This window comes from Pseudophryne corroboree, chromosome 1 (genome assembly GCF_028390025.1).
Source record: "Pseudophryne corroboree isolate aPseCor3 chromosome 1, aPseCor3.hap2, whole genome shotgun sequence".
Lineage (NCBI taxonomy): Eukaryota > Metazoa > Chordata > Amphibia > Anura > Myobatrachidae > Pseudophryne > Pseudophryne corroboree.
The window spans coordinates 782617619-782645408 of record NC_086444.1 but is presented as its reverse complement, the minus strand read 5'-3'; the positions used below and the strand labels follow the sequence as shown (position 1 = coordinate 782645408).

Here is a 27790-nt window from a genome sequence, read left to right as displayed (position 1 = left end):
GGTGCTTTTCTAGGCTGCTATTCCTGGCTGTTAGAGGTGACTGCCAGGATCCAAGATGGCGCCGCCAGGTCACCTGCTTCAGGTGCCTGTTATATGCCCCATATATATATATATATATATATATAGACCCCTCTTGCGGGGTACTATCAGTGGTGGCAGTGGCCTGGGTCTCCGGAGCCCAGGAGGGGTCCCAGGAGACTCGCGAGTGCAGCAGCGGCCGCGCTCAGCCCCGGCAGCGGCACCACGTGACCGGCGTCTCCTGCACCAAGCTGACCGCCGGGTACACAGGGGATCGCCGCACCGCGCGGCTCGGCCAGGGAGAGACTCACCCAGGGAAGAAGCAGAGTGGTGAGTGGTGTGGGGGATCCAGGGGTGATGGGGACAGCTCCTTCTCGGCCCTCCGCCGCAGGGCGCCGAACTTCCGGTCCGGGGCTGCTCCGAGCGCGAGGTCCCGGCTCCAGCTAGCAGGGTAGGCCGCAACCCGCACGGGTACAGGGGGCACCCGCCGGCTCCGCAACCGCCCTGGTCGATGCTTGGGGGGCCCAGGTAGATAGATGGGGGGTAATAATTCCCCGAGTAAGAGGCAATTTAGCAGTTAAAACTGCTATTGACTCAGGAGCTCGTGTGCTGCACAGCCTCCTGCATCCACGACCAGGCCACGCCCCATGCTGCTTTATATTAAGAAAGGCTGCATTATATTGTGGAATGCTGCTTTATATTAAGAAAGGCTGCATTATATTGTGGAATGCTGCTTTATATTGTGAAATGCTGCATTATATTGAGAGAGGCTGCTTTATATTGTGAAAGTCTGCTTTATATTGAGAACGGCTGCGTTATATTGAAAAAGGCTGCGTTATAGTAAGGCTGCTTTATATTGTGAAACGCTGCATTATATTGAGAGTATAAGGGCACGTCTTTATAACCTAGTATGCTATGTTATACAATGTAAGCACATGGCTGGAAGCCATTTTAACCATGCTTTCTGTTTCTTTTTCCAGGAAGGGCTGTTCTACAACAATACTCCACCGGATGGCGTAGGGGTGTTGGTAGGACTTTTTGGATCAGTTTTTCCTATAGTCTGGCCACGTGCACTGCCTTCAGTCGTACAACATAATGAATAAGGCACCAGCAAAAAGAAAGATGCAGTGTAACTGCAATGTCTGTCAGTGTCTGTTGCCTCACAAAATGGGCGCTGCTCGTCAAGAGAGACACGCAGAAAAAAAATATATATATATTAAAAAAAAAAAAATTGAGGCTCGGGTGAGACCACAAGAGATACCAGAGGGTCTCAGAATAGGTCTCCGTCTTTGCACAGATCCCAGTCTAGTTCGGGTCACAAAGATAGTTCTCATTTGTCCTATACTTTCCCAGTTTCTGCTATATTGGATCCTGGCGACTGCGCAGGATGAGCATGAGGAAGGTGAATTGGACCAGCAGTCATATAGTGAGGATTTTGACAGCCGGCATTGATAATCTCATCAGGGCGGTACGTCAGTCTCTCATTTTTACAGACACTGAAGAACCGCTGACAAATAATGAGGTGGTATTTACTAAACGACAGAGATCTTTAGTACCTCACCGGTTTAAGTCTAGTTACCCGTTTCCAGAGTCTGTGACATCTACATAGGAGAATCCGCCAATGGTGGATTCGAATGTGTCAAAACTTATTAAAAAAGAAAAGAAAAAAAGAAATTAACCTTTCCAGTAACAACTGCTACTATGCTTCAAAACCCGTCAGAGTGTAAGCTAAAAGTCCATGTATACAGCAGCAGGGGTGCTGCTTAGACCTGGTTTGGTTGGAATTTGGGTACATGAGGCGGTAATTATATTGATAACACAACTCAGATCCGCCTGCAAGTCAACCACCTTATACTTCTTGCTGATCACATCGGTGAAGCTGCTGAGTATTTACGTACAGCTTCTATGGACGTCTGTCAGGTCAGTTCTCGTCTTTCAGCGTTACTAGTTCGGCAACGGGCTCTCTGAAAGAATTACCTTCCGCTGGCAAGAAGTTGTTTAATTCTAAATTAGAGACCTCAGCCTTTTCGAGGCCGTGGTAAAGGAACACCCACACCTAGTAGATGTGGTAGAGGACGTGGTTTACAACGCTAGGGCCACCAAGAAGCCTGGGGCATGATGTGCTCCCAGCCCATGTCTGAGTTCTGGAAATCGCAATTCAGTCTCTACTAGATTCAGCAGTTTATTTCCAGTCCCTGTTCACTAACAAGGTCAGGGTTGTTATTCCAGGTTTTTGTAGGACCAAAGCCGGATGGCACGGTCAGACCAATATTGAACTTAAAGGGCTCAATCAGTACGTCACTTACTACAGATTCAAGATGGAATCCCTGCGGTCAATAATTGCAGGTTTAGAGCTACAGGATTACAATTTGGCCACTTCATCAGAGGTTCTTGCATTTGCGCTACGGCGAAACTGTTACCAGTTTCAGACTCTACCGTTTGGCCTCTCGTCAGCGCCTCGGGTAGTCACCAAACTGATGTCTGTGATAATAGCTCATCTCAGATCCCTGGGAGTGATAATAGTTCCGTACTTGAACCATCTAATCATCAAAATCTGTCTCAACAGATGATCCTCCAACATAATTTACCTTCCAGAACAGAAAGTACAGAGTATTCGTCATCTGGTACCCTCCAACATAATTTACCTACCAGGACAGAAAGTACAGAGTATTCGTCATCTGGTACAATTAGTGCTCAAGCCACGCACAGTCTCTGTACACTTGTGCATTCAATTGTTCGGAAATACGGTGCCAGCCTTCGAAGCGCTTCAGTTCGAAATTTTCACTCACGTCCTTTTCACCTGGATGTGCTCGCACAGTGGTCGGCCTCGCATCGGCAGATTCAAAAGATGGTGATGTTGTCTCCACGGGCCAGAGTATCTCTACTCTGGTGGCTCAAAGTACACACGCTAACCACAGGAAAACGGTTCGGCGTCTGGAATTGGATAATTCTAACGACGGATGCGAGTCTCAGAGGTTGGGGAGCTGCGGTTCAAAATTGTCAGCTCCAAAGTCTCTGAGCAGATCACGAAAGATTGCTGTCTCTAAATGTCCTGGAATTCCAGGTAATTTACAATGCGCTACAACAAGCAGTGCACATGCTTCGGTCTCAGACTGTCCCAAGTGCAGTCAGACAACGCGACGGCGGTCGCGTACATCTACAAACAAGGAGGAACGAGAAGCCGCATGGCCATGCGGGAAGTAGCTCGAATCCTCAATTGGCCCGAGCATCACCAAGTGATATTGTCGGCAGTGTTCATTCCGGGAGTGGACAACTGGGAGGCGGATTATCTCAGCCGTCGGTATTTTCATCAAGGAGAATGGTCATTAAATCCAGAAGTGTTTCACATGTTGTTCCAGAGGTGGGGTTACCCTCAAGTGGACCTGATGGAATCTCGCCACAATCACTAAACACCCAGTATGTGTCCAGAACGCGAGATCCAAAGGCAGTGGCTATGGATGCTCTCACAATCGCGTGGCCGTACAGCCTCGTGTATCTGTTTCCGCTGCTCCCTCTGTTGCTACAACGGATTAAAAGAGAGTCCGCCACAGTCATACTAGTGGCGCCTCATTGGCCTCAGAGAGCTTGCTTCTCGGATCTCGCGGACTACTCGCAGACGATCCTTGACCGCTCCCGCTACGTCCGGACCTGTTACTACAGGGTCCATCCCTTTACCCTGATTTAGCGTGGCTGCGTTTGACGGGGTGGCTGTTGAGACCGCCCTCTTCAGAAGAGAGGGCATTCCATAATCTGTTATACCAACCATGTTACGTGCTAGGAAGTCAGTTACGGCAGCTTATTATTACAGAATTTGGCGTGCCTATATAGGTTGATGTGAAGCTCGGAAGTTTCCGACATCATATTTCAAGTTATCCCGACTTATTTCTATAAACGGGGTTAGATGGAGGACTGCGTTTATCTACACTAAAGGTGCAGGTATCTGCTTTGTCAATTTACTTTCAAAGACGATTGGCTCTATTGCCTTTCTGCAAGGTGTCCTCAGAGTACAGCCTCCATTCATTCCACCTACAGCGCCATGGGACTTGAATCTGGTTTTAGTTTTACAGTCTTCATATTTTGAACCCTTACAAGTGGTTATTAAGTTTCTCACTTGGGAAACATTTTTTTTTCCCTAGCCTTAGCAAGGCGTGTTTCACATTTGGGTGCCTTGTCATGCAAGCCACCGTATTTGGTGTTTCAGGATGACAGAGCGGAACTTCGAACGAATCCCGCTTTCTTGCCAAAGGTAGTGTCATCTTTTCACATCAATCAACCAATAGTAATTCCTGTGTTAACAGAAGATTCTGGAACTTTGAATGTGGTACGCGCATTACGCGTTTATGTATCCCGAACATCTGCAGTTCGTAAGACGGATACGTTGTTTGTTCTCTATGAGCCTGCCAAGATGGGTTGGCCAGCTTCTAAACAGACCTTATCCAGATGGATTAAACTGACCATACGTCAGGCTTGCCTTCATGTTAGGTTACAGCCGCCTACATCAGTAACTGTTCATTCCACATGTTCTGTGGGAACTTCATGGGCAGCTGGTCGTGGGGTTTCTACGACGCAGCTTTGCCGTGCGGCTACATGGTCATCAGTGCACACGTTTGTGCACTTTTACAAGTTTGATACGTTTGCGGCATCAGCGTCTAGCTTTGGCCGCCTAGTGTTACAGGTGCCAAACAGCTCTCCCGCCCACGAGGGAAGCTTTGGTATGTCCCAAGAGTACTCCAGTGACCCCTAGTGGATGAAAAAGAAAATAGAATTTTGGTACTTACCAGGTAAATCCTTTTCTTTGAATCCATAGGGGGCACTGGACGCCCACCCAGAGCAGTTTACCTGGTTTGGGGTAAGTTCAGTGGATCTTATGGTAACACATTCTCACCAATTTATCGGTTATGGTGTCAACTGTTGAGTTGTCAGTTACGTTATGTGTCAACTTTATTGTTGTCCGTTATGTTATAATGTTATAGGTAATTCTCCATTGTTCATCCTCTCTATCGCTGCTGTTCGCCTCAGGAAAAACACTGAGGTATTCTGGGAGTATGGAGGGGAGGAGAGTTACTGAAATTTAAATATTCAGTGCCTGTCCTTGCTAACACCGTCCATATCCCAAGAGTACTCCAGTGCCCCCTATGGATTCAAAGAAAAGGATTTACCTGGTAAGTACCAAAATCCTATTTTTACATTCTCTCAGTAAAATCACATGGCTAATTTCTTCCTAGTTCCTAATGATAAAGTAGATATAATACACCCCAGATAAATAAAATGAAACATAATAATGCAACCACTGGTCGGTACTGACTGTCCACTATGGCATAACCCTGAGTCCTAGCTGCCGCTGCACCCTATCGCTGCTTACACTTCTCCAACCTATCCCTGACCCAGTGGTGGAATTAGCAAGTGGGCCTAGGTCAATATGCATTCCCCCCCCCCCCCCATGCACACACATCCCACCCCTTGCACCCCTAGCACCTACACCCTGATTTTGAGTGGGCCACTCTGAAAATACAGGAGATTTAGGGGGCCAAATATTTGAGTTTTAATATAACAGAAGTAAAATGTTAAGTTTACACATGTGCCATCAGAGCCACATTGGCCTCTTTCCATGCCATCAGACCCTCCTCTGCAGGACACCAGCATATGTCACACATCTCCCCATGCTCACCAGCTATTGACAGTAGTGCCCCTTATTCACATTACGCCACACAGTATGAGCCAAAATTCAGGTTACACCACACAGTATGAGCCGAAATTCACATTACGCCACACTGTATGAGCCGAAATTCAGGTTACGCCACACAGTGTGAGCCGAAAATTCACATTACGCCACACTGTATGAGCCGAAATTCAGGTTACGCCTCACAGTATGAGCCGAAAATTCACATTACGGCACACTGTATGAGCCGAAATTCAGGTTACGCCACACAGTATGGGCCGAAATTCAGGTTATGTCCCACAGTATGAGCCGAAAATTCACATTACGCCACACTGTATGAGCCGAAATTCAGGTTACGCCTCACAGTATGAGCCTCCCCCTTGCATCTCTCAGCCACACCATCATCTCTTCCCTGCGTTGCCTCTCAGCCATACCATCCCCCTGTGTCGTCTCCCAGCTACATCATCATCTCCCCCATCAGCTCTCAGCCATATAATCATCTCACGACTGTGTCTCTGCCAAACCATCATGTTCCGCTTGCATCTTTCATCATCCCACTCCACTCATTCTGGGGTAAATGTATGAAGCAGTGATAAGAGTGGAGAAGTGAGCCTGTGGAGAAGTTGCCCATGGCAACCAATCAGCTGCTCCATACAGTTGTATAGTATGCAAATTATAAATGTTACTTCAATGCTGATTTGTTGCCATGGGCAACTTCTCCACTGGCTCACTACTCCACACTTTTCACTGCTTCATACATTTACCCCTCTGTGTCAACCCCCCCCTTTCTTTCTATGTCTCTCCGTGCCCCTGTCTCTCTGTGCCCATACCCCCCCGCCCCCCCCCCCTCTATGTCTCTGTGTGTGTGCTGCCCTCACCTTCTGGGAGTCAAGATCTGGTGGACAATGATGCCAGGCATCACGCTGAAGTCAGGAAGCTTTGGCATTGCAGTTGTCCTCCTGGATGCAGCCCTAAGGTCCCTTCTCCCACTCCGATTTAGAACCAACCCTAACAAAGTGGGAGCTTCCCTGCTGCAGTATAGTCATGCCGCCGAGCACCACGAACCTTGCTTGCCGGCGCAATAGGGGTATGCGGTGCAGGTGTGGCGCCAGGATGGCAGGTGGTGTGGGCAGGATTCCATGCCCGGAAGGCAGCTAAGGGTCAGGGACATTTGGAGAGGCCCAATCCGCCCCTGCGCACCGCACTATACAGCTTCAAACTGAAAATAAATTACAGCTTCCGGCAGCAAGGACTGCTGGGAGCTGTAGTTTATTTTCAGTTTGATGATCACTGTAGTGGCGGCTCCTTAGATTCGGGCTTGTCATGGTGCCCCCTTGGACCTACATAGTGGAGACCGTTACTGGTGAGAAGGGTGCCTGACATTAGGGGTGCCTGTGCGCACCAGGCACCCCCCGTGCGCACGCCTATGGGTACCGCTGAGGAGACGTGGAGTCTTCGTGGAGGAGCTGCACTTCCCTGTGATGTGTAAGCTGCAGAAGGAAAATGGTGCTGGTGAGCTGATGGATCCGCTGATAGTGAAGCCCCGCCCCCGTAATGGCGTGCGGCTTCCTGTTTTTTTTTATTCTGGCCTGAGGTTTGTGGTTAGCTTAACAGCGGGTCAGAACTATTTGGTCAGTGCGGGTATCATTGGTGGCTTAGCTTGCCCCCACAGTGGTACACATTGACCACATGTCATCCTGAGCCCCAGAGCGCAGCCTGCATGTCAGCGCTGCACTCCTACCCTTGTGCTGCCGATAATGCCATCCAGGGCCGTCTTTTCATATGGGCTCAATGGGCTCTTGCCCAAGGGCCCCAGGAGTATAAGGTAGCTGAGGGTCCCCTCTTTCCAGGGGTACCAGATTTTTGAAAATCGGCCCTGGGGAACCGAAGATATCCAACGTGAAAGCAGTGGTCCCCATCTGAGCCTGTTAATTGCTTTTCCCAGCCAGATATCTCAGGGTGTGTCTGACTTAGAGTTTTTCTGAGGGTATACTTCAAAAGCTGGCTCTCTCCCCTGTCGGTGGACACTGGCAGCTTGTCTCTACTGTGTCCAGAACTAGAGATATCATCCTTCCAGCAGCTGGTCCCTGCTCCAGCTCCACACGCCTAATATGCAGTTTTAGATTTTTGTTGGTGAATTGCTCTGGCTCCTGACCTCTGATCCCCAAGTCCCCAGTACCTCCTGAAAGGTGTCCGCAGAACCTCCTGAAAGGTGGGTCTCTCTAGTTTTTTTTTTATCCCATTAAAAGCTAAGAATTCTATTTCCAGGAACTGGAGATATCTCCAGTTAAGCAAGCTGTCCTCCCACCGGAAAATGATGAATATTAAGCCCACTCCACTATCCACCCTCCCCTATGTAATAAACACCCCCTACCACCCTGGAAGTCATGTACCTGGGCTTCTTCATTCTGCCCAATGCCCCCTTCTACAGTTTAGTGTTCTCCCTCCTGCCCCGTCTCCCACCATCTGTGCAGGAAAGAAGTAATTAGAAGAAATTACTGCTCCAGGTCCTACATGCTGAGCAGAAGATAGAACACCCCCTACCAGCCGCGGGACATCAAAGCTGCCGCTGATAGCACCTCCCACCCCTACCGCTGGAGGATGGGTAGGGGGCCCAGTGCATTGCTGTGCCCAGGGGCCTACACTGCTGTTAAGACGGCCCTGACGCCATCGACCCGCTAACCGGGACGCCAGCATTCTACTAACCACTCTTCTTTCTTCTGCCTCTGATAGGGGTGGTGGCATGCTGCAGGAGGGTACGCTCGTGGTGGTGGGGCTTGCGAATTACTCCCTCAGGAGCTCAGTGTCCTGTCAGCAGAGAAACGGGACTATTAACTCTTCAGGAAGTTGGACTGTTCTCTCCCCTAAGTCCCACGAAGCAGGCATCCAGCAGTGCCTGTAAAATAACAAACAGAAAATAAATGCAGAAAACTCTTCAGGAGCTTCCCTAAGCATGACCGGCTCCTCCGGGCTCATTTTCGAAACTGAGTTTGGTAGGAGGGGCATAGAGGGAGGAGCCAGTGCACACTATTGATTTCTTAAAGTGCCCAAGGCTCCTAGTGGACCTGTCTATACCCCATGGTACTAATGTGCACCCCAGTATCCTCTAGGACGTAAGAGAAACTTTATTAAGAAATGTCTTTGATAAAGTGTTATGCAAATGTATGTAACCGGAGACCGCCTTGAGTGAGGTGGGGTGTTAGACAGTGGATCGCTCTGTGGTCTGTCTCCGTTCCCAGCACTAGAGGCAGCTTCCCTGCTCTAGTGTTTTCTCTCCTAGTGTCAGCTCAGTGCAGGAGGAGGTGCTTAGTGCACAGTCTGAGAGAGTTTTTCCTGGGGGAGACAACTGTTCTGACGTCCAGTTTCTGCTCTCCTCAGTTTGTGACCTGTCTATCCCGCAGCCGCACCCTGTGTGTATCCAGCCGGATCCTGTGTGTACTGAGATGCTGTGTTACTGCTGTACTGCTTCACATGTACAGTATACTGTGAGTTCCTGCTACTGCAGAACATGTTCTATATACTGCAAGCTGTTATCTGAATAAACCAATCATCCTGGTTAAGCGCCGTTGTGTGGACTAACATACCTATCCGACACCGCAACACTCTGCCAACTGTTGCCATGTTGGACCTTCATCATAGCATGGTTTGTGATTTGACTATGGTCAGAAGATGTGGCCTTATTTAGACTTCTGTCCTTCCTTATTTCTCCTGTGGTAATTGCCTATGAGGGCTTTTAATGTAACGGGCACGGCATAAGGTGACTTCCTGGGTTTCATGTTCTGTTTTGGATTTGGTGGTTTGGTTGTATAATTATCCTTTTAATTTGGTTCTGAGATACCCATATTTTCTGTAGGGGTGAAGTATCACTGAAGAGGGTAACATTTTGTTTGTGTAAGTATTTGTTTGTAGTGCTGGAGAGTTAAGTTTAGGTATAGTGGCAGGCTTGGTTCTTTACTGAGAACTTTGCTTGGCAGCAAGGAACAGCAGTATGTGGCCATTTGCTGCAATTAGAGGTGTTCCTCCCTTCAATACATAGGGTAGGCTGATTTCACCCTATTAGGTCAGCTACACCATTCAGCTGAGTGGGCCTTATCTGTATTGGTATGAGTGTTGATGCCTCTCACTTTCCGTGGTGAAAGAGATAGTTGTCTCTTTCAAGTTGTGGTTGTTATCTTGTGTAAGTTAAGTGGTCATTGAGTAGCTGCCTGTACCAGTGGGCGTGTCTTCACAGGAAATGCTGCAATCTCAAGCCACGTCCTGCTGCAAGTAGAGGATTAGACTATATCCCACCACTCCCTGGCTTCAGATGTCGGTAAACCCAGGGACGTGAGGTGAGGTAAATGTCTGAGGAAGCACTGGCTAGTTCCAGAGCCAGATTTACACACAATATATGTGCCCAAGGGTTCATGTTTGCATTATACACAGGTGGAAATTCGGTGCGTTTTGATCATAGATGTACGGAAAAGGTAGGCAGGTGAGACACTAATATATTCTTTGTATTTTTCATATACTTTATATCAGAGGTTCTCAGACTCTGTCCTCGGGAGCCCACACAGTGCATGTTTTGCAGGTAACCCAGCAGGTGCACAGGTGTATTAATTACTCACTGACACATTTTAAAAGGTCCACAGGTGGAGCTAATTATTTCACTTGCGATTCTGTGAGGAGACCTGTAAAACATGCACTGTGTGGGCTCCCGAGGACCGAGTTTGAGAACCTCTGCTTTATATAGTCAAAAATCTGTCATAAACCTGGTTAGATAGCATACATTATATACATACAGTATATACAAGCCGGTCATACTGAGACTTGTGACTATCCTAGAGAAGCTGCTTTGTCAGTTTCCCTGGACCCCTGATAACATTCAAGGGTACGTGCTATATATATTTGCAGGACATTGCTTGCTAGGAGCTACGAGTCTGGAAATAACTTCTCTGTGACTGCCATTCCGTATAAATATACATGTAAAAAAGATCTAATAGATTTATTTAATTCAAGCATTATATTTCTGTTAAATATAGGTATTTTTTATTGTAAATGTGTATAATTTTATATTGAAGTTCACTTGGTAGTATACGTTATATTTATTTTTGATAGTCCAGTGTTGCTTTTAAATATTATATTTCTCTGCCTTTCTATAAAGTTTGACTAACTCAGCAGCAGCAAGATCAGGGCCGGTTCAAGGGCGCTCTGCAGCCCGGGCAGGAAAAGGGGCGTGGCCTAATACAGGGGCGTGGTCAGTTACGCCCCCTGTACATTGCTAGCGCCGCTTGAATGCTGAGCGGTGCGCGATGACGTCATCGCACACCGCACAGCAAAAGGTCCTCTCCACGAAGGGAAACTACATGCTATGCGTCTAGTTCCATTCGTGGAGAGGACCTTTGCTGTGCGGTGCGCGATGACGTCATCGCGCACCGCTCAGCAAAGTTACTCTCCACGAAGGGAAACTAGACGCATAGCGTCTAGTTCCCTTCACAGGAGGCGGATGGGGACAGCAGCGGGCAGCGGAGGCGGACGGGGGACACAGCGGGCAGCAGTGGCGGATCTTGCCACGGTGCGGCGCCCTCCGGAGGGCGCCAGCACCTTCCGGAAGGTGGCGCCCCGGGCAAAAGTCCTGCTTGCTCGTGGCAAGATCCGCTACTGAGCAAGATATATGGTTAATTGATCAGTATCATTATAATTTATCTGCGATCAATTGCAGCTCAGCCCGTCGGCTTACACATATTTACCTATGTACTGTAGTGAACTGCCGCTATACTCTTCCAACCAGCAGAAGCAGTATGTCTAGGTGCTCATACCAGTATTTATAAGTACTTATTGAATGCAGTTCAATTCACTCTTGAACAGTCTGACAAGATGGCGGTACCGTACATGCACAGATACACTATTGGTGGCCATCTTGGTTAGGTAATATGGTTAGATAGTGAAGTTTCCCAGGACGAGTCATTTTGTTGGAGATTGTGCATTATAATATGTACATTCACAGCGTCAACTTCATCCAGGTAAAAATGATATGGGACATTGTAAATTCTCATCCATATGTCTCTATGATCTAGAACTATTGGTCCTAAGTGGTTGGGTATGGAATCCAGGTGGCCGGGATCCTGGTGGTCAAAATACAGATGCCGGGATCCCGGCTGCCAGAATGCTAGCAGCGGGGCAAGCGCTAAAAAGCTCCTTGTAGGCTTGGTGGCTCGCTTCGCTCACCACAGGCTCTATTCCCACTTTATGGGTGTCATGGACACCCATCGGTGGAATAGCCCTGGCGCAGCTTACTGCATTCTCAGCGGTCGGGATCCCGACATCGATATTCTGACCACCAGGATATTAACGTCATCCCGTCCTAACATAGTAACATAAAATGTAATTATATTTGCACTTATTTTCCACATCATTGTTGTTATAAATGTCCATATATATTTGGACACGACGTAAGTGCAAACTATCAGTTTAAATTTGAGGGTATTCCAATACAAATTGCATTTGGGAAATACAACTATTAATATGTAGCCCCCTCTTTTTCAAGGGACTAAACATAATTGGACATTTCATGGAAAAGTATGGGCTATTCCTTTGTTATTTCTTTATCAAGTAAGCAAGTGTGGCATTTACATCTGGAAGCTGTTACTGTGAACCAACAACATATGGTCAAAGGAGCTCTCAATGCAAGTGAAAGAGGCCGTCATTAGGCTGTGGAACCTTAGGAGAGGCAAAATTAACAATTTGGGTACACTCTGAGAAAAAAAAGAATGCACTGATGAGCTTGGCAACACAAAAAAACACACTCTTCAGGAGGTAAGTATATCATTATCCATTATCCATATAGTATCTGCGCAGATTCAGCCAAATTTAGCAAAGTTTGATTGGACAGAGGTTCACAATACAGATTAAAAATGACAACAACAAAAAAAAGGTACTGCAAAAGCAACATAGTACTTTTTTAAGGCAACAAAATGGAATATCTGAAAAGGTATGTGCTGACAGTGTGTGCCAGATAAAAGTGTGGGATCTTGCTGGGAAGGGGGCATGGCCTTGCAATGCCCCATTTTAATCAGGCTAGTGGCATGCCCAGCCCTCCTGGAGATGCTGGGCTTTCCCATGCTTTCCAGCTACATGGTATAGATGCAGTGGTGCAAGTATGCAGGTACGCTCAGTTATGGAGTACCCTTAAGAATTTGGCAGTGGGTACTCAGTACCACCTGCCACACACTTTGCACCCATGACCACCATTACCACAATTATAATGCGCCACAAAGCAACAAGACCATGGTGCTTGGCAGCATCACGGCGCCTCCCACTTTGTCAGGGTTACTGGGGCAGGACGGTGACGTCATGGTGTCACATCACACTTCCTCCTCTGGCGGCTGTGGCTGGCATGAAGATGGTAGGCATCTGATTGCACTTTCCACAGCTTCCCTTGCTGGGAGCAGCAGTGCAGCTATTTCTATTCACTCGGCTGATGTAACGCATCAGCACTGAGCGGCTTTTGTTCTTCACAGGCTGGGCTGCTGGGCATGTCTCTGGCATCACTGTGTGGGGTAATTCATTTCTAATATAATGTGGACAATACTATATATTTCTATTATTATAGGGGTATCACTATATATTTCTATTATTATGGGGGTATCATGTGGCAATGTCGCTAGTGTCATGTAGCCACTCCCATTAGTGACATGTGGCCACGCCCCCTCACAACACATGATCACGACCATTTTTCGGCACTCAGTATTACTAAGAAAATATTTCTACTTGCACCACTGTATAGATGCCATGCACATGTGCATGGCATCTATTCATCAGCTGCACTGTGAGTTCCTGGTCACTGTTTCTTGGGGCCATGCCCAGTACTTATGAACATGCTGGTCTTCCCCAAGTCTCTCTACTTCCTGTGAATAAATGCCATGGGCACAGCATCTATTCACTCGACGGTGATCGTTTATCACAACTTTTCCCACCGGTGGGACACCCTGCGGTCCGTGGATGGGGATGGCACAGGGCTGGCTGCTTTAGCAAGGTGCCATTAAAAGGGCAGAACCCATTTTGGCATTTAAAAATTGGGCAGTGTATGATGCCCTGCTAACACAGCCTAGAGTGAACATAATGCTGACATTCATAATGTTCACACCACAATGTTGAAAGATATGATGTCAACATTGTTACAGGTACAGAATGTCAAAGATGAAATGTTGGCATTATCAGAATGTTGACATTAGGGTTAGGCTGCAGCGGGAAGGTTAGGGTCCAGCTGTGGGGGAAAGATGGAGTTAGGGTCAGGGATAGGGGAGAAATACTCAACCGAATGCTGGAAGGTCAGAGGATCGGAGGTTAGACCCGGAATTCACAGGCACATGACCATGTGAACCCGAAAGATGGCGCTGGAGCCTACTGCAGCTGCCAGGAGAAGGTAATTGATTCCTGGGCCACTACCAGGGACAATATGTCGACATATTAACATGTCAACATTTCATCATTGTCTACATGATGACTTTCTCATGTCCACATGATGAACGTTGATATTACGACTGTCAACATATCAAACCCAAGCCAAAAAATATGTGTGAAAAAAAACACAGAACATGGGGGGTAATTCTAAGTTGATCGCAGCAGGAACTTTGTTAGCAGTTGGGCAAAACCATGTGCACTGCAGGGTGGGCAGATATAACATGTGCAGAGAGAGTTAGATTTGGGTGGGTTATTTTGTTTCTGTGCAGGGTAAATACTGGCTGCTTTATTTTTACACTGCAATTTAGATTGCAGATTGTACACACCACACCCAAATCTAACTCTTTCTGCACATGTTATATCTGCCTCCCCTGCAGTGCACATGGTTTTGCCCAACTGCTAAAAAAGTTCCTGCTGCGATCAACTCAGAATTACCCCCATTATGACACTGTGGAAATTGGTAACATCTGCAGCTTGTAGAGCTATCTACAGTATTGTTTTCATGAGGCTGAGAAATAGAAGTATGATCATGTGATCTCATTAAATACTCCAACACAACAAAATGTACTTGAAATGATCTTATCAACTGTACTGCTGACATTTCTAATATGGCATCGGTGTCGGACTGGTGCATAAATGGCCCACCGGGGGAATACAGTGATAAGAGCTCATACATAGGGGAGTGCCCAGTCTAGAGAGTGCATAGTCTGGACCCTTTTTATAAATATATTTATTGTAAATAATGCTAGTGCATGCAGGAAAATGTATAAAATTAATAACACCAATGCTCTGTAGAAAATACACCACAGACCTGTGCAGTATAATGTAACCTATGTATAATGTATAATTCAAGTACCTAGTCTGGACCTGATCCCTACAGAGCGCTAAGGCAGTGGGTCCCTCCTGAGAGTTTACCCTATACCCCTGTGGGACAGTCCGCCAAAAACTAACATTGTAGCACAGTTCTTTAAGGATCAAACATACAATGCTGTTACCATAATGAAAAGCATCCATACTGTAGGTATAAGCATTGCTAAATGTTAGTAATTCTGTTGGAATTTGTATCATAATACAGGTAGAATTTTCTATTCAGTCACAGCTTTGCTTTACAGTATTTGAAAAGTATTACAGGTTGAGTATCCCTTATCCAAAATGCTTGGGACCAGAGGTATTTTGGATATGGGATTTTTCCGTATTTTGGAATAATTGCATACCATAATGAGATATCATGGTGATGGGACCTAAATCTAAGCACAGAATGCATTTATGTTACATATACACCTTATACACACAGCATGAAGGTAATTTTAGCCAATATTTTTAATTACTTTGTGCATTAAACAAAGTGTGTCTACATTCACACAATTCATTTATGTTTCATATACACCTTATACACACAGCCTGAAGGTCATTTAATACAATATTTTTAATAACTGTGTGTATTAAACAAAGTTTGTGTACATTGAGCCATCAGAAAACAAAAGTTTCACTATCTCACTCTCATTCAAAAAAGTCCGTATTTCGGAATATTCCGTATTTCGGATATTTGGATATGGGATACTCAACCTGTACTGTATTATAGATAGTATGTAAATGAAAACGGAAGGAAGTCTAAAAAAATGACAATACATTTTCTCAAAGTGGTCCATGGTGGTCATTCCGAGTTGATCGCTAGCTGCATTCATTTGCTGTGCAGCGATGAGGCAAAAAAATGGCACTTATGCGCACGCGTATGATGCGCAATGCACACGCGCGACGTACTTTTACTACGAACGATATAGTATCACACAGGGTCTAGCAAAGCTTTTCAGTCGCACTGCTGGCCGCAGAGTGATTGACAGGAAGTGGGCGTTTCTGGGTGTCAACTGACCGTTTTCAGGGAGTGTTCGAAAAAATGCAGGCATGCCATGAAAAACGCAGGCAAGCCTGGGTGAACGCAGGGCGTGTTTGTGACGTCAAAACAGGAACTGAACAGTCAGAAGTGATCGCAAGCGCTGAGTAGGTATTGAGCTACTCTAAAACTGCACAAAAAAACTTTGCCGCCGCTCTGCGATCCTTTCGTTCGCACCTCTGCTAAACTAAAATACACTCCCAGTGGGCGGCGGCATAGCGTTTGCACGGCTGCTAAAAACTGCTAGTGAGCGAACAACTCGGAATGACCACCCATGTGTAAGCCAGTGCAATTGCAAATGGATCATTAAATCAGTCATCTTAAATTTTGTAACTATAAAATGTATATCACTCCAGAAAACATAAATCATTCCAGAAAATTGTCACATAATCTGTAATCACAAATTACACCTATTTTGTATTCCTAGGTCATAAAATGCAGAGCTGCTGTAGCCTGGGAAATACATCAGCCGCTAGTAATTGAGGAAGTGGAGGTACAGCCACCAAAAGCTCATGAAGTTCGGATTAAGGTGAAAGTCTAAAGTTTGTTAAAAAATGAATATATATTTTACTTTGTACTAGTCTGCTATCTACAGTATCATGCCCTATCCTCCTGTTTGACCCATCCTACCAGTATCATGCCCTATCCTCCTGTCTCACCCATCCTACCAATATCATGCCCTATCCTCCTGTCTGACCCATCTGTCTGACCCATCCTACCAGTATCATGCCCTATCCTACTGTCTGACCCATCCTACCAGTATCATGCCCTATCCTCCTGTCTGACCCATCCTACCAGTATCATGCCCTATCCTCCTGTCTGACCCATCCTACCAGTATCATGCCCTATCATCCTGTCTGACCCATCCTACCAGTATCATGCCCTATCCTCCTGTCTGACCCATCCTACCAGTATTATGCCCTATCCTCCTGTCTGACCCATCCTACCAGTATCATGCCCTATCCTCCTGTCTGACCCATCCTACCAGTATCATGCCCTATCCTCCTGTCTGACCCATCCTACTAGTATTATGCCCTATCCTCCTGTCTGACCCATCCTACCAGTATCATGCCCTATCCTCCTGTCTGACCCATCCTACCAGTATCATGCCCTATCCTCCTGTCTGACCCATCCTACCAGTATTATGCCCTATCCTCCTGTCTGACCCATCCTACCAGTATTATGCCCTATCCTCCTGTCTGACCCATCCTGCCAGTATCATGCCCTATCCTACTGTCTGACCCATCCTACCAGTATTATGCCCTATCCTCCTGTCTGACCCATCCTACCAGTATCATGCCCTATCCTCCTGTCTGACCCATCCTACCAGTATTATGCCCTATCCTCCTGTCTGACCCATCCTACCAGTATCATGCCCTATCCTCCTGTCTGACCCATCCTACCAGTATCATGCCCTATCCTCCTGTCTGACCCATCCTACCAGTATCATGCCCTATCCTCCTGTCTGACCCATCCTACCAGTATTATGCCCTATCCTCCTGTCTGACCCATCCTACCAGTATCATGCCCTATCCTCCTGTCTGACCCATCCTACCAGTATCATGCCCTATCCTCCTGTCTGACCCATCCTACCAGTATTATGCCCTATCCTCCTGTCTGACCCATCCTATCAGTATCATGCCCAATCCTCCTGTCTGACCCATCCTACCAGTATCATGCCCTATCCTCCTGTCTGACCCATCCTACCAGTATTATGCCCTATCCTCCTGTCTGACCCATCCTACCAGTATCATGCCCTATCCTCCTGTCTGACCCATCCTACCAGTATTATGCCCTATCCTCCTGTCTGACCCATCCTATCCGTATCATGCCCTATCCTCCTGTCTGACCCATCCTACCAGTATCATGCCCTATCCTCCTGTCTGACCCATCCTACCAGTATCATGCCCTATCCTCCTGTCTGACCCATCCTACCAGTATCATGCCCTATTCTCCTGTCTGACTCATCCTACCAGTATCATGCCCTATCCTCCTGTCTGACCCATCCTACCAGTATTATGCCCTATCCTCCTGTCTGACCCATCCTACCAGTATTATGCCCTATCCTCCTGTCTGACCCATCCTACCAGTATTATGCCCTATCTTCCTGTCTGACCCATCCTACCAGTATTATGCCCTATCCTCCTGTCTGACCCATCCTACCAGTATCATGCCCTATCCTCCTGTCTGACCCATCCTACCAGTATCATGCCCTATCCTCCTGTCTGACCCATCCTACCAGTATCATGCCCTATCCTCCTGTCTGACCCATCCTACCAGTATTATGCCCTATCCTCCTGTCTGACCCATCCTACCAGTATCATGCCCTATCCTCCTGTCTGACCCATCCTACCAGTATCATGCCCTATCCTCCTGTCTGACCCATCCTACCAGTATTATGCCCTATCCTCCTGTCTGACCCATCCTACCAGTATTATGCCCTATCCTCCTGTCTGACCCATCCTACCAGTATCATGCCCTATCCTCCTGTCTGACCCATCCTACCATTATTATGCCCTATCCTCCTGTCTGACCCATCCTACCAGTATCCTACCAGTATTATCCTCCTGTCTGACCCATCCTACCAGTATCATGCCCTATCCACCTGTCTGACCCATCCTACCAGTATCATGCCCTATCCTCCTGTCTGACCCATCCAACCAGTATTATGCCCTATCCTCCCGTCTGACCCATCCTACCAGTATTATGCCCTATCCTCCTGTCTGACCCATCCTGCCAGTATCATGCCCTATCCTACTGTCTGACCCATCCTACCAGTATCATGCCCTATCCTCCTGTCTGACCCATCCTACCAGTATCATGCCCTATCCTCCTGTCTGACCCATCCTACCAGTATCATGCCCTATCCTCCTGTCTGACCCATCCTACCAGTATCATGCCCTATCCTCCTGTCTGACCCATCCTACCAGTATCATGCCCTATCCTCCTGTCTGACCCATCCTACCAGTATCATGCCCTATCCTCCTGTCTGACCCATCCTACCAGTATTATGCCCAATCCTCCTGTCTGACCCATCCTACCAGTATCATGCCCTATCCTCCTGTCAGAACATTCCTACCAGTATTATGCCCTATCCTCCTGTCTGACCCACCCTATCAGTATCATGCCCTATCCTCCTGTCTGACCCATCCTTCCAGTATCATGCCCTATCCTCCTGTCTGACCCATCCTACCAGTATTATGCCCTATCCTCCTGTCTGACCCATCCTACCAGTATCATGCCCTATCCTCCTGTCTGACCCATCCTACCAGTATTATGCCCTATCCTCCTGTCTGACCCGTCCTACCAGTATCATGCCCTATCCTCCTGTCTGACCCGTCCTACCAGTATCATGCCCTATCCTCCTGTCTGACCCATCCTACCAGTATCATGCCCTATCCTCCTGTCTGACCCATCCTACCAGTATCATGCCCTATTCTCCTGTCTGACCCATCCTACCAGTATCATGCCCTATCCTCCAGTCTGACCCATCCTACCAGTATTATGCCCTATCCTCCTGTCTGACCCATCCTACGAGTATCATGCCCTATTCTCCTGTCTGACTCATCCTACCAGTATTATGCCCTCCTCCTGTTTGACCCATCCTACCAGTATCATGCCCTATCCTCCTGTCTGACCCATCCTGCCAGTATCATGCCCTATCCTCCTGTCTGACCCATCCTACCAGTATCATGCCCTATCCTCCTGTCTGACCCATCCTACCAGTATTATGCCCAATCCTCCTGTCTGACCCATCCTACCAGTATTATGCCCAATCCTCCTGTCTGACCCATCCTACCAGTATCATGCCAATCCTCCTGTCTGACCCATCCTACCAGTATCATGCCCTATCCTCCTGTCTGACCCATCCTACCAGTATCATGCCCTATCCTCCTGTCTGACCCATCCTACCAGTATCATGCCCTATTCTCCTGTCTGACCCATCCTACCAGTATCATGCCCTATCCTCCTGTCTGACCCATCCTACCAGTATCATGCCCTCTCCTCCTGTCTGACCCATCCTACCAGTATCATGCCCTATCCTCCTGTCTGACCCATCCTACCAGTATTATGCCCTATCCTCCTGTCTGACCCATCCTATCAGTATCATGCCCTATCCTCCTGTCTGACCCATCCTACCAGTATCATGCCCTATCCTCCTGTCTGACCCATCCTACCAGTATTATGCCCTATCCTCCTGTCTGACCCATCCTACCAGTATTATGCCCTATCCTCCTGTCTGACCCGTCCTACCAGTATCATGCCCTATCCTCCTGTCTGTCCCATCCTACCAGTATCATGCCCTATCCTACCAGTATCATGCCCTATCCTCCTGTCTGACCCATCCTACCAGTATCATGCCCTATTCTCCTGTCTGACTCATCCTACCAGTATTATGCCCTATCCTCCTGTCTGACCCATCCTACCAGTATCATGCCCTATCCTCCTGTCTGACCCATCCTACCAGTATTATGCCCTATCCTCCTGTCTGACCCATCCTACGAGTATCATGCCCTATCTTCCTGTCTGACCCATCCTACCAGTATCATGCCCTATTCTCCTGTCTGACCCATCCTACCAGTATCATGCCCTATTCTCCTGTCTGACGCATCCTACCAGTATCATGCCCTATCCTCCTGTCTGACCTATCCTACCAGTATTATGCCCTATCCTCCTGTCTGACCCATCCTACCAGTATTATGCCCTATCCTCCTGTCTGACCCATCCTACCAGTATCATGCCCTATCCTCCTGTCTGACCCATCCTACCAGTATCATGCCCTATCCTCCTGTCTGACCCATCCTACCAGTATTATGCCCTATCCTCCTGTCTGACCCATCCTACCAGTATCATGCCCTATCCTCCTGTCTGACCCATCCTACCAGTATTATGCCCTATCCTCCCGTCTGACCCATCCTACCAGTATTATGCCCTATCCTCCTGTCTGAGCCATCCTACCAGTATCATGCCCTATCCTCCTGTCTGACCCATCCTACCAGTATCATGCCCTATCCTCCTGTCTGACCCATCCTACCAGTATCATGCCCTATCCTCCTGTCTGACCCATCCTACCAGTATCATGCCCTATCCTCCTGTCTGACCCATCCTACCAGTATCATGCCCTATCCTCCTGTCTGACCCATCCTACCAGTATCATGCCCTATCCTCCTGTCTGACCCATCCTACCAGTATCATGCCCTCTCCTCCTGTCTGACCCATCCTACCAGTATCATGCCCTATCCTCCTGTCTGACCCATCCTACCAGTATTATGCCCTATCCTCCTGTCTGACCCATCCTATCAGTATCATGCCCTATCCTCCTGTCTGACCCATCCTACCAGTATCATGCCCTATCCTCCTGTCTGACCCATCCTACCAGTATTATGCCCTATCCTCCTGTCTGACCCATCCTACCAGTATCATGCCCTATCCTCCTGTCTGACCCATCCTACCAGTATTATGCCCTATCCTCCTGTCTGACCCTTCCTACCAGTATCATGCCTTATCCTCCTGTCTGACCCATCCTACCAGTATCATGCCCTATCCTCCTGTCTGACCCATCCTACCAGTATCATGCCCTATCCTCCTGTCTGACCCATCCTACCAGTATCATGCCCTATTCTCCTGTCTGACTCATCCTACCAGTATTATGCCCTTTCCTCCTGTCTGACACATCCTACCAGTATCATGCCCTATCCTCCTGTCTGACCCATCCTACCAGTATCATGCCCTATCCTCCTGTCTGACACATCCTACCAGTATTATGCCCTATCCTGCTGTCTGACCCATCCTACGAGTATCATGCCCTATCCTCCTGTCTGACCCATCCTACCAGTATCATGCCCTATCCTGCTGTCTGACCCATCCTACCAGTATCATGCCCTATTCTCCTGTCTGACTCATCCTACCAGTATTATGCCCTCCTCCTGTTTGACCCATCCTACCAGTATCATGCCCTATCCTCCTGTCTGACCCATCCTGCCAGTATCATGCCCTATCCTCCTGTCTGACCCATCCTACCAGTATCATGCCCTATCCTCCTGTCTGACCCATCCTACCAGTTTTATGCCCAATCCTCCTGTCTGACCCATCCTACCAGTATTATGCCCTATCCTCCTGTCTGACCCATCCTACCAGTATCATGCCAATCCTCCTGTCTGACCCATCCTACCAGTATCATGCCCTATCCTCCTGTCTGACCCATCCTACCAGTATCATGCCCTATCCTCCTGTCTGACCCATCCTACCAGTATCATGCCCTATCCTCCTGTCTGACCCATCCTACCAGTATTATGCCCTATCCTCCTGTCTGACCCATCCTACGAGTATCATGCCCTATCTTCCTGTCTGACCCATCCTACCAGTATCATGCCCTATTCTCCTGTCTGACCCATCCTACCAGTATCATGCCCTATCCTCCTGTCTGACGCATCCTACCAGTATCATGCCCTATCCTCCTGTCTGACCTATCCTACCAGTATTATGCCCTATCCTCCTGTCTGACCCATCCTACCAGTATTATGCCCTATCCTCCTGTCTGACCCATCCTACCAGTATCATGCCCTATCCTCCTGTCTGACCCATCCTACCAGTATCATGCCCTATCCTCCTGTCTGACCCATCCTACCAGTATTATGCCCTATCCTCCTGTCTGACCCATCCTACCAGTATCATGCCCTATCCTCCTGTCTGACCCATCCTACCAGTATTATGCCCTATCCTCCCGTCTGACCAATCCTACCAGTATTATGCCCTATCCTCCTGTCTGAGCCATCCTACCAGTATCATGCCCTATCCTCCTGTCTGACCCATCCTACCAGTATCATGCCCTATCCTCCTGTCTGACCCATCCTACCAGTATCATGCCCTATCCTCCTGTCTGACCCATCCTACCAGTATCATGCCCTATCCTCCTGTCTGACCCATCCTACCAGTATCATGCCCTATCCTGCTGTCTGACCCATCCTACCAGTATCATGCCCTATTCTCCTGTCTGACATCCTACCAGTATTATGCCCTCCTCCTGTTTGACCCATCCTACCAGTATCATGCCCTATCCTCCTGTCTGACCCATCCTGCCAGTATCATGCCCTATCCTCCTGTCTGACCCATCCTACCAGTATCATGCCCTATCCTCCTGTCTGACCCATCCTACCAGTTTTATGCCCAATCCTCCTGTCTGACCCATCCTACCAGTATTATGCCCTATCCTCCTGTCTGACCCATCCTACCAGTATCATGCCAATCCTCCTGTCTGACCCATCCTACCAGTATCATGCCCTATCCTACTGTCTGACCCATCCTACCAGTATTATGCCCTATCCTCCTGTCTGACCCATCCTACCAGTATCATGCCAATCCTCCTGTCTGACCCATCCTACCAGTATCATGCCCTATCCTACTGTCTGACCCATCCTACCAGTATTATGCCCTATCCTCCTGTCTGACCCATCCTACCAGTATCATGCCCTATCCTCCTGTCTGACCCATCCTACCAGTATTATGCCCTATCCTCCTGTCTGACCCATCCTACCAGTATCATGCCCTATCCTCCTGTCTGACCCATCCTACCAGTATTATGCCCTATCCTCCTGTCTGACCCATCCTACGAGTATCATGCCCTATCTTCCTGTCTGACCCATCCTACCAGTATCATGCCCTATTCTCCTGTCTGACCCATCCTACCAGTATCATGCCCTATCCTCCTGTCTGACCCATCCTACCAGTATCATGCCAATCCTCCTGTCTGACCCATCCTACCAGTATCATGCCCTATCCTCCTGTCTGACCCATCCTGCCAGTATCATGCCCTATCCTCCTGTCTGACCCATCCTACCAGTATCATGCCCTATCCTCCTGTCTGACCCATCCTACCAGTTTTATGCCCAATCCTCCTGTCTGACCCATCCTACCAGTATTATGCCCTATCCTCCTGTCTGACCCATCCTACCAGTATCATGCCAATCCTCCTGTCTGACCCATCCTACCAGTATCATGCCCTATCCTACTGTCTGACCCATCCTACCAGTATTATGCCCTATCCTCCTGTCTGACCCATCCTACCAGTATCATGCCCTATCCTCCTGTCTGACCCATCCTACCAGTATTATGCCCTATCCTCCTGTCTGACCCATCCTACGAGTATCATGCCCTATCTTCCTGTCTGACCCATCCTACCAGTATCATGCCCTATTCTCCTGTCTGACCCATCCTACCAGTATCATGCCCTATCCTCCTGTCTGACGCATCCTACCAGTATCATGCCCTATCCTCCTGTCTGACCTATCCTACCAGTATTATGCCCTATCCTCCTGTCTGACCCATCCTACCAGTATTATGCCCTATCCTCCTGTCTGACCCATCCTACCAGTATCATGCCCTATCCTCCTGTCTGACCCATCCTACCAGTATTATGCCCTATCCTCCTGTCTGACTCATCCTACCAGTATTATGCCCTTTCCTCCTGTCTGACACATCCTACCAGTATCATGCCCTATCCTCCTGTCTGACCCATCCTACCAGTATCATGCCCTATCCTCCTGTCTGACACATCCTACCAGTATTATGCCCTATCCTGCTGTCTGACCCATCCTACGAGTATCATGCCCTATCCTCCTGTCTGACCCATCCTACCAGTATTATGCCCTATCCTGCTGTCTGACCCATCCTACCAGTATCATGCCCTATTCTCCTGTCTGACTCATCCTACCAGTATTATGCCCTCCTCCTGTTTGACCCATCCTACCAGTATCATGCCCTATCCTCCTGTCTGACCCATCCTGCCAGTATCATGCCCTATCCTCCTGTCTGACCCATCCTACCAGTATCATGCCCTATCCTCCTGTCTGACCCATCCTACCAGTTTTATGCCCAATCCTCCTGTCTGACCCATCCTACCAGTATCATGCCCTATCCTCCTGTCTGACCCATCCTACCAGTATCATGCCAATCCTCCTGTCTGACCCATCCTACCAGTATCATGCCCTATCCTCCTGTCTGACCCATCCTACCAGTATCATGCCCTATCCTCCTGTCTGACCCATCCTACCAGTATCATGCCCTATTCTCCTGTCTGACCCATCCTACCAGTATTATGCCCTATCCTCCTGTCTGACCCGTCCTACCAGTATCATGCCCTATCCTCCTGTCTGACCCATCCTGTCTGACCCATCCTACCAGTATCATGCCCTATCCTACCAGTATCATGCCCTATCCTCCTGTCTGACCCATCCTACCAGTATCATGCCCTATTCTCCTGTCTGACTCATCCTACCAGTATTATGCCCTATCCTCCTGTCTGACCCATCCTACCAGTATCATGCCCTATCCTCCTGTCTGACCCATCCTACCAGTATCATGCCCTATCCTCCTGTCTGACCCATCCTACCAGTATCATGCCCTATCCTCCTGTCTGACCCATCCTACCAGTATCATGCCCTATCCCCCTGTCTGACCAATCCTGCCAGTATCATGCCCTATCCTACTGTCTGACCCATCCTGCCAGTATCATGCCCTATCCTACTGTCTGACCCATCCTACCAGTATTATGCCCTATCCTCCTGTCTGACCCATCCTGCCAGTATTATGCCCTATCCTCCTGTCTGACCCATCCTGCCAGTATCATGCCCTATCCTCCTGTCTGACCCATCCTACCAGTATCATGCCCTATCCTCCTGTCTGACCCATCCTACCAGTATCATGCCCTATCCTCCTGTCTGACCCATCCTACCAGTATCATGCCCTATCCTACTGTCTGACCCATCCTACCAGTATCATGCCCTATCCTCCTGTCTGACCCATCCTACCAGTATCATGCCCTATCCTCCTGTCTGACCCATCCTACCAGTATCATGCCCTATCCTACTGTCTGACCCATCCTACCAGTATCATGCCCTATCCTACTGTCTGACCCATCCTACCAGTATCATGCCCTATCCTCCTGTCTGACCCATCCTACCAGTATCATGCCCTATCCTCCTGTCTGACCCATCCTACCAGTATCATGCCCTATCCTCCTGTCTGACCCATCCTACCAGTATCATGCCCTATCCTCCTGTCTGACCCATCCTACCAGTATCATGCCCTATCCTCCTGTCTGACGCATCCTGCCAGTATCTTGACCTATCCTCTTGTCTGACCCATCCTGCCAGTATCTTGACCTATCCTCTTGTCTGACCCATCCTACCCTATGCACCCATTCTATATATCCCTATCTGACCCAGGGCCGGCTCCAGTCCTTGTGGCGCCCAGGGCGAAATTTTCCTTTAGTGCCCCCTCCCCCAGCAAAACAGGGTTAGTGCGCGCCACAGTCGTGCATCAAAAATAGGGGTGTGGCTTCATACAGAAGGGGCATGGTCACAGTTATGCCCCCTGTAGAGCTTTTTACCCCTGTAGCTGTGCCCTCAGTTATTGTGCCCCCAGTAGTTTTGCCCTCTGTAGCAGTGCCCCCTTTAGTTGTGCCCCCCGTAGCTGTGCCCCCATTAGTTGTGATCCCTTTAACTGTGCCCCCAGTAGTTTTGCCCCCTGTAGCTGTGCCCCCATTAGTTGTGCCCCCTGTAGCTATGTCCCCAGTAGTTTTGGCCGCTGTAGCTGTGCCCACATTAGTTGTGCCCTCTGTAGTTGTGCCCTCTGTAGTTGTGCCCTCTGTAGCTGTGCCCTCAGTAGCTGTGTCGCCAGTACTTTTGCACCGAGTAGTTGTACCCTCAGTAGCTGTGCCCCCAGTAGTTTTGCCCCCAGTACTGTGCCCTTAGTAGTTGTGCCCCCTGTTGTTTTGCCAACTGTAGCTGTGCCGCCAGTAGTTTTGCTCCCTGTTGATTTGTGCCCCTCTATTTATCGCTAATAGCGCCGCTTACCAAAAAAATAAAAAAATAAATACTCACCAGCCCCGCTCCTGCTTCCTGACTGCTGCTGCCCACCGTCTCCAGCCGCCTGCACCTCTCCTCAGATCTATGGGAGAGATGTCATGACGTCTCCCCCATAGCACCGCACAGACATCAGCGACTGCTCCCACGATGGCGTGCGGTTCGCAATGACATCACGTGCACCGCATGGCACCAGTAGGGTTGCAGTAGCGGCTCTTGCCACAGCAGCGGCTGCGGCGCCCTCTGGACAGCGGCGCCCCAAAAATCCTGCTACTGGTCTGTCCCCATCCTTATATCCTGTGCTATCTTACCCTCTTATCTTATAATATCAGAGTAATGTCCCCATTCATACCTTATTTGTTTTTCCTATCCCACCATAACTGGTTCAGTTTTACAGGAATCTAAAAAAAAACAAAAAACAACTTACATGGAGAACCAAGTCCTAGGTAGGGTCTTCCCACCAAGTTCAGATTTCAAAACCAGGCAAAACTGAATTTTCCTGGAAATCTCAGATCGTTAGTATTTTGGCAAAAAGTGGTAGTAGGTATTAAATGTAGCGCTACCCAGTTACTATTAGGGTACTTCAGATATAACAAAAATTAGCAGCAGGTGGTGATGAATGTAGGGAAGTCCGGACTTGCTTTGCATAAGCTCCCAGATCTTAAGTCCTCACTGCGGCTGGTAATCCTCCTCCGGTCCAAGGGGTGGTAGTGCTAACGCGTTTCGGAACATTGAGGTTCCTTTTTCAAGGCACCACCTGCTGCTCCCCAACGTATTCCTCGGTAGGACTCCTCCTGAATTATGTTTTTTAATTTTGTCCACACAATGCCTGTATGTGTTGTAATTTCATAAGTTATATGATTTGGATGCTAAAGAGTATAATAAATTTTGATATTTTTTACTTTTCGTTGTATATGA

At 48.3% G+C, this 27790-nt stretch overlaps 1 protein-coding gene across 2 annotated transcripts in view; it reads left to right on the top strand.

Moving 5' to 3' along the window:
* LOC134910249 (alcohol dehydrogenase 1A-like) overlaps nt 1-27790 on the top strand; it is a 381795-nt gene that overhangs the window by 84913 nt on the left and 269092 nt on the right. For both annotated transcript variants that reach the window (XM_063918078.1, XM_063918069.1), the window contains exon 2: nt 16438-16539. In XM_063918078.1, coding sequence (XP_063774148.1) covers nt 16438-16539 — 102 coding nt within the window. The remainder of the gene's footprint in view (nt 1-16437; nt 16540-27790) is intronic.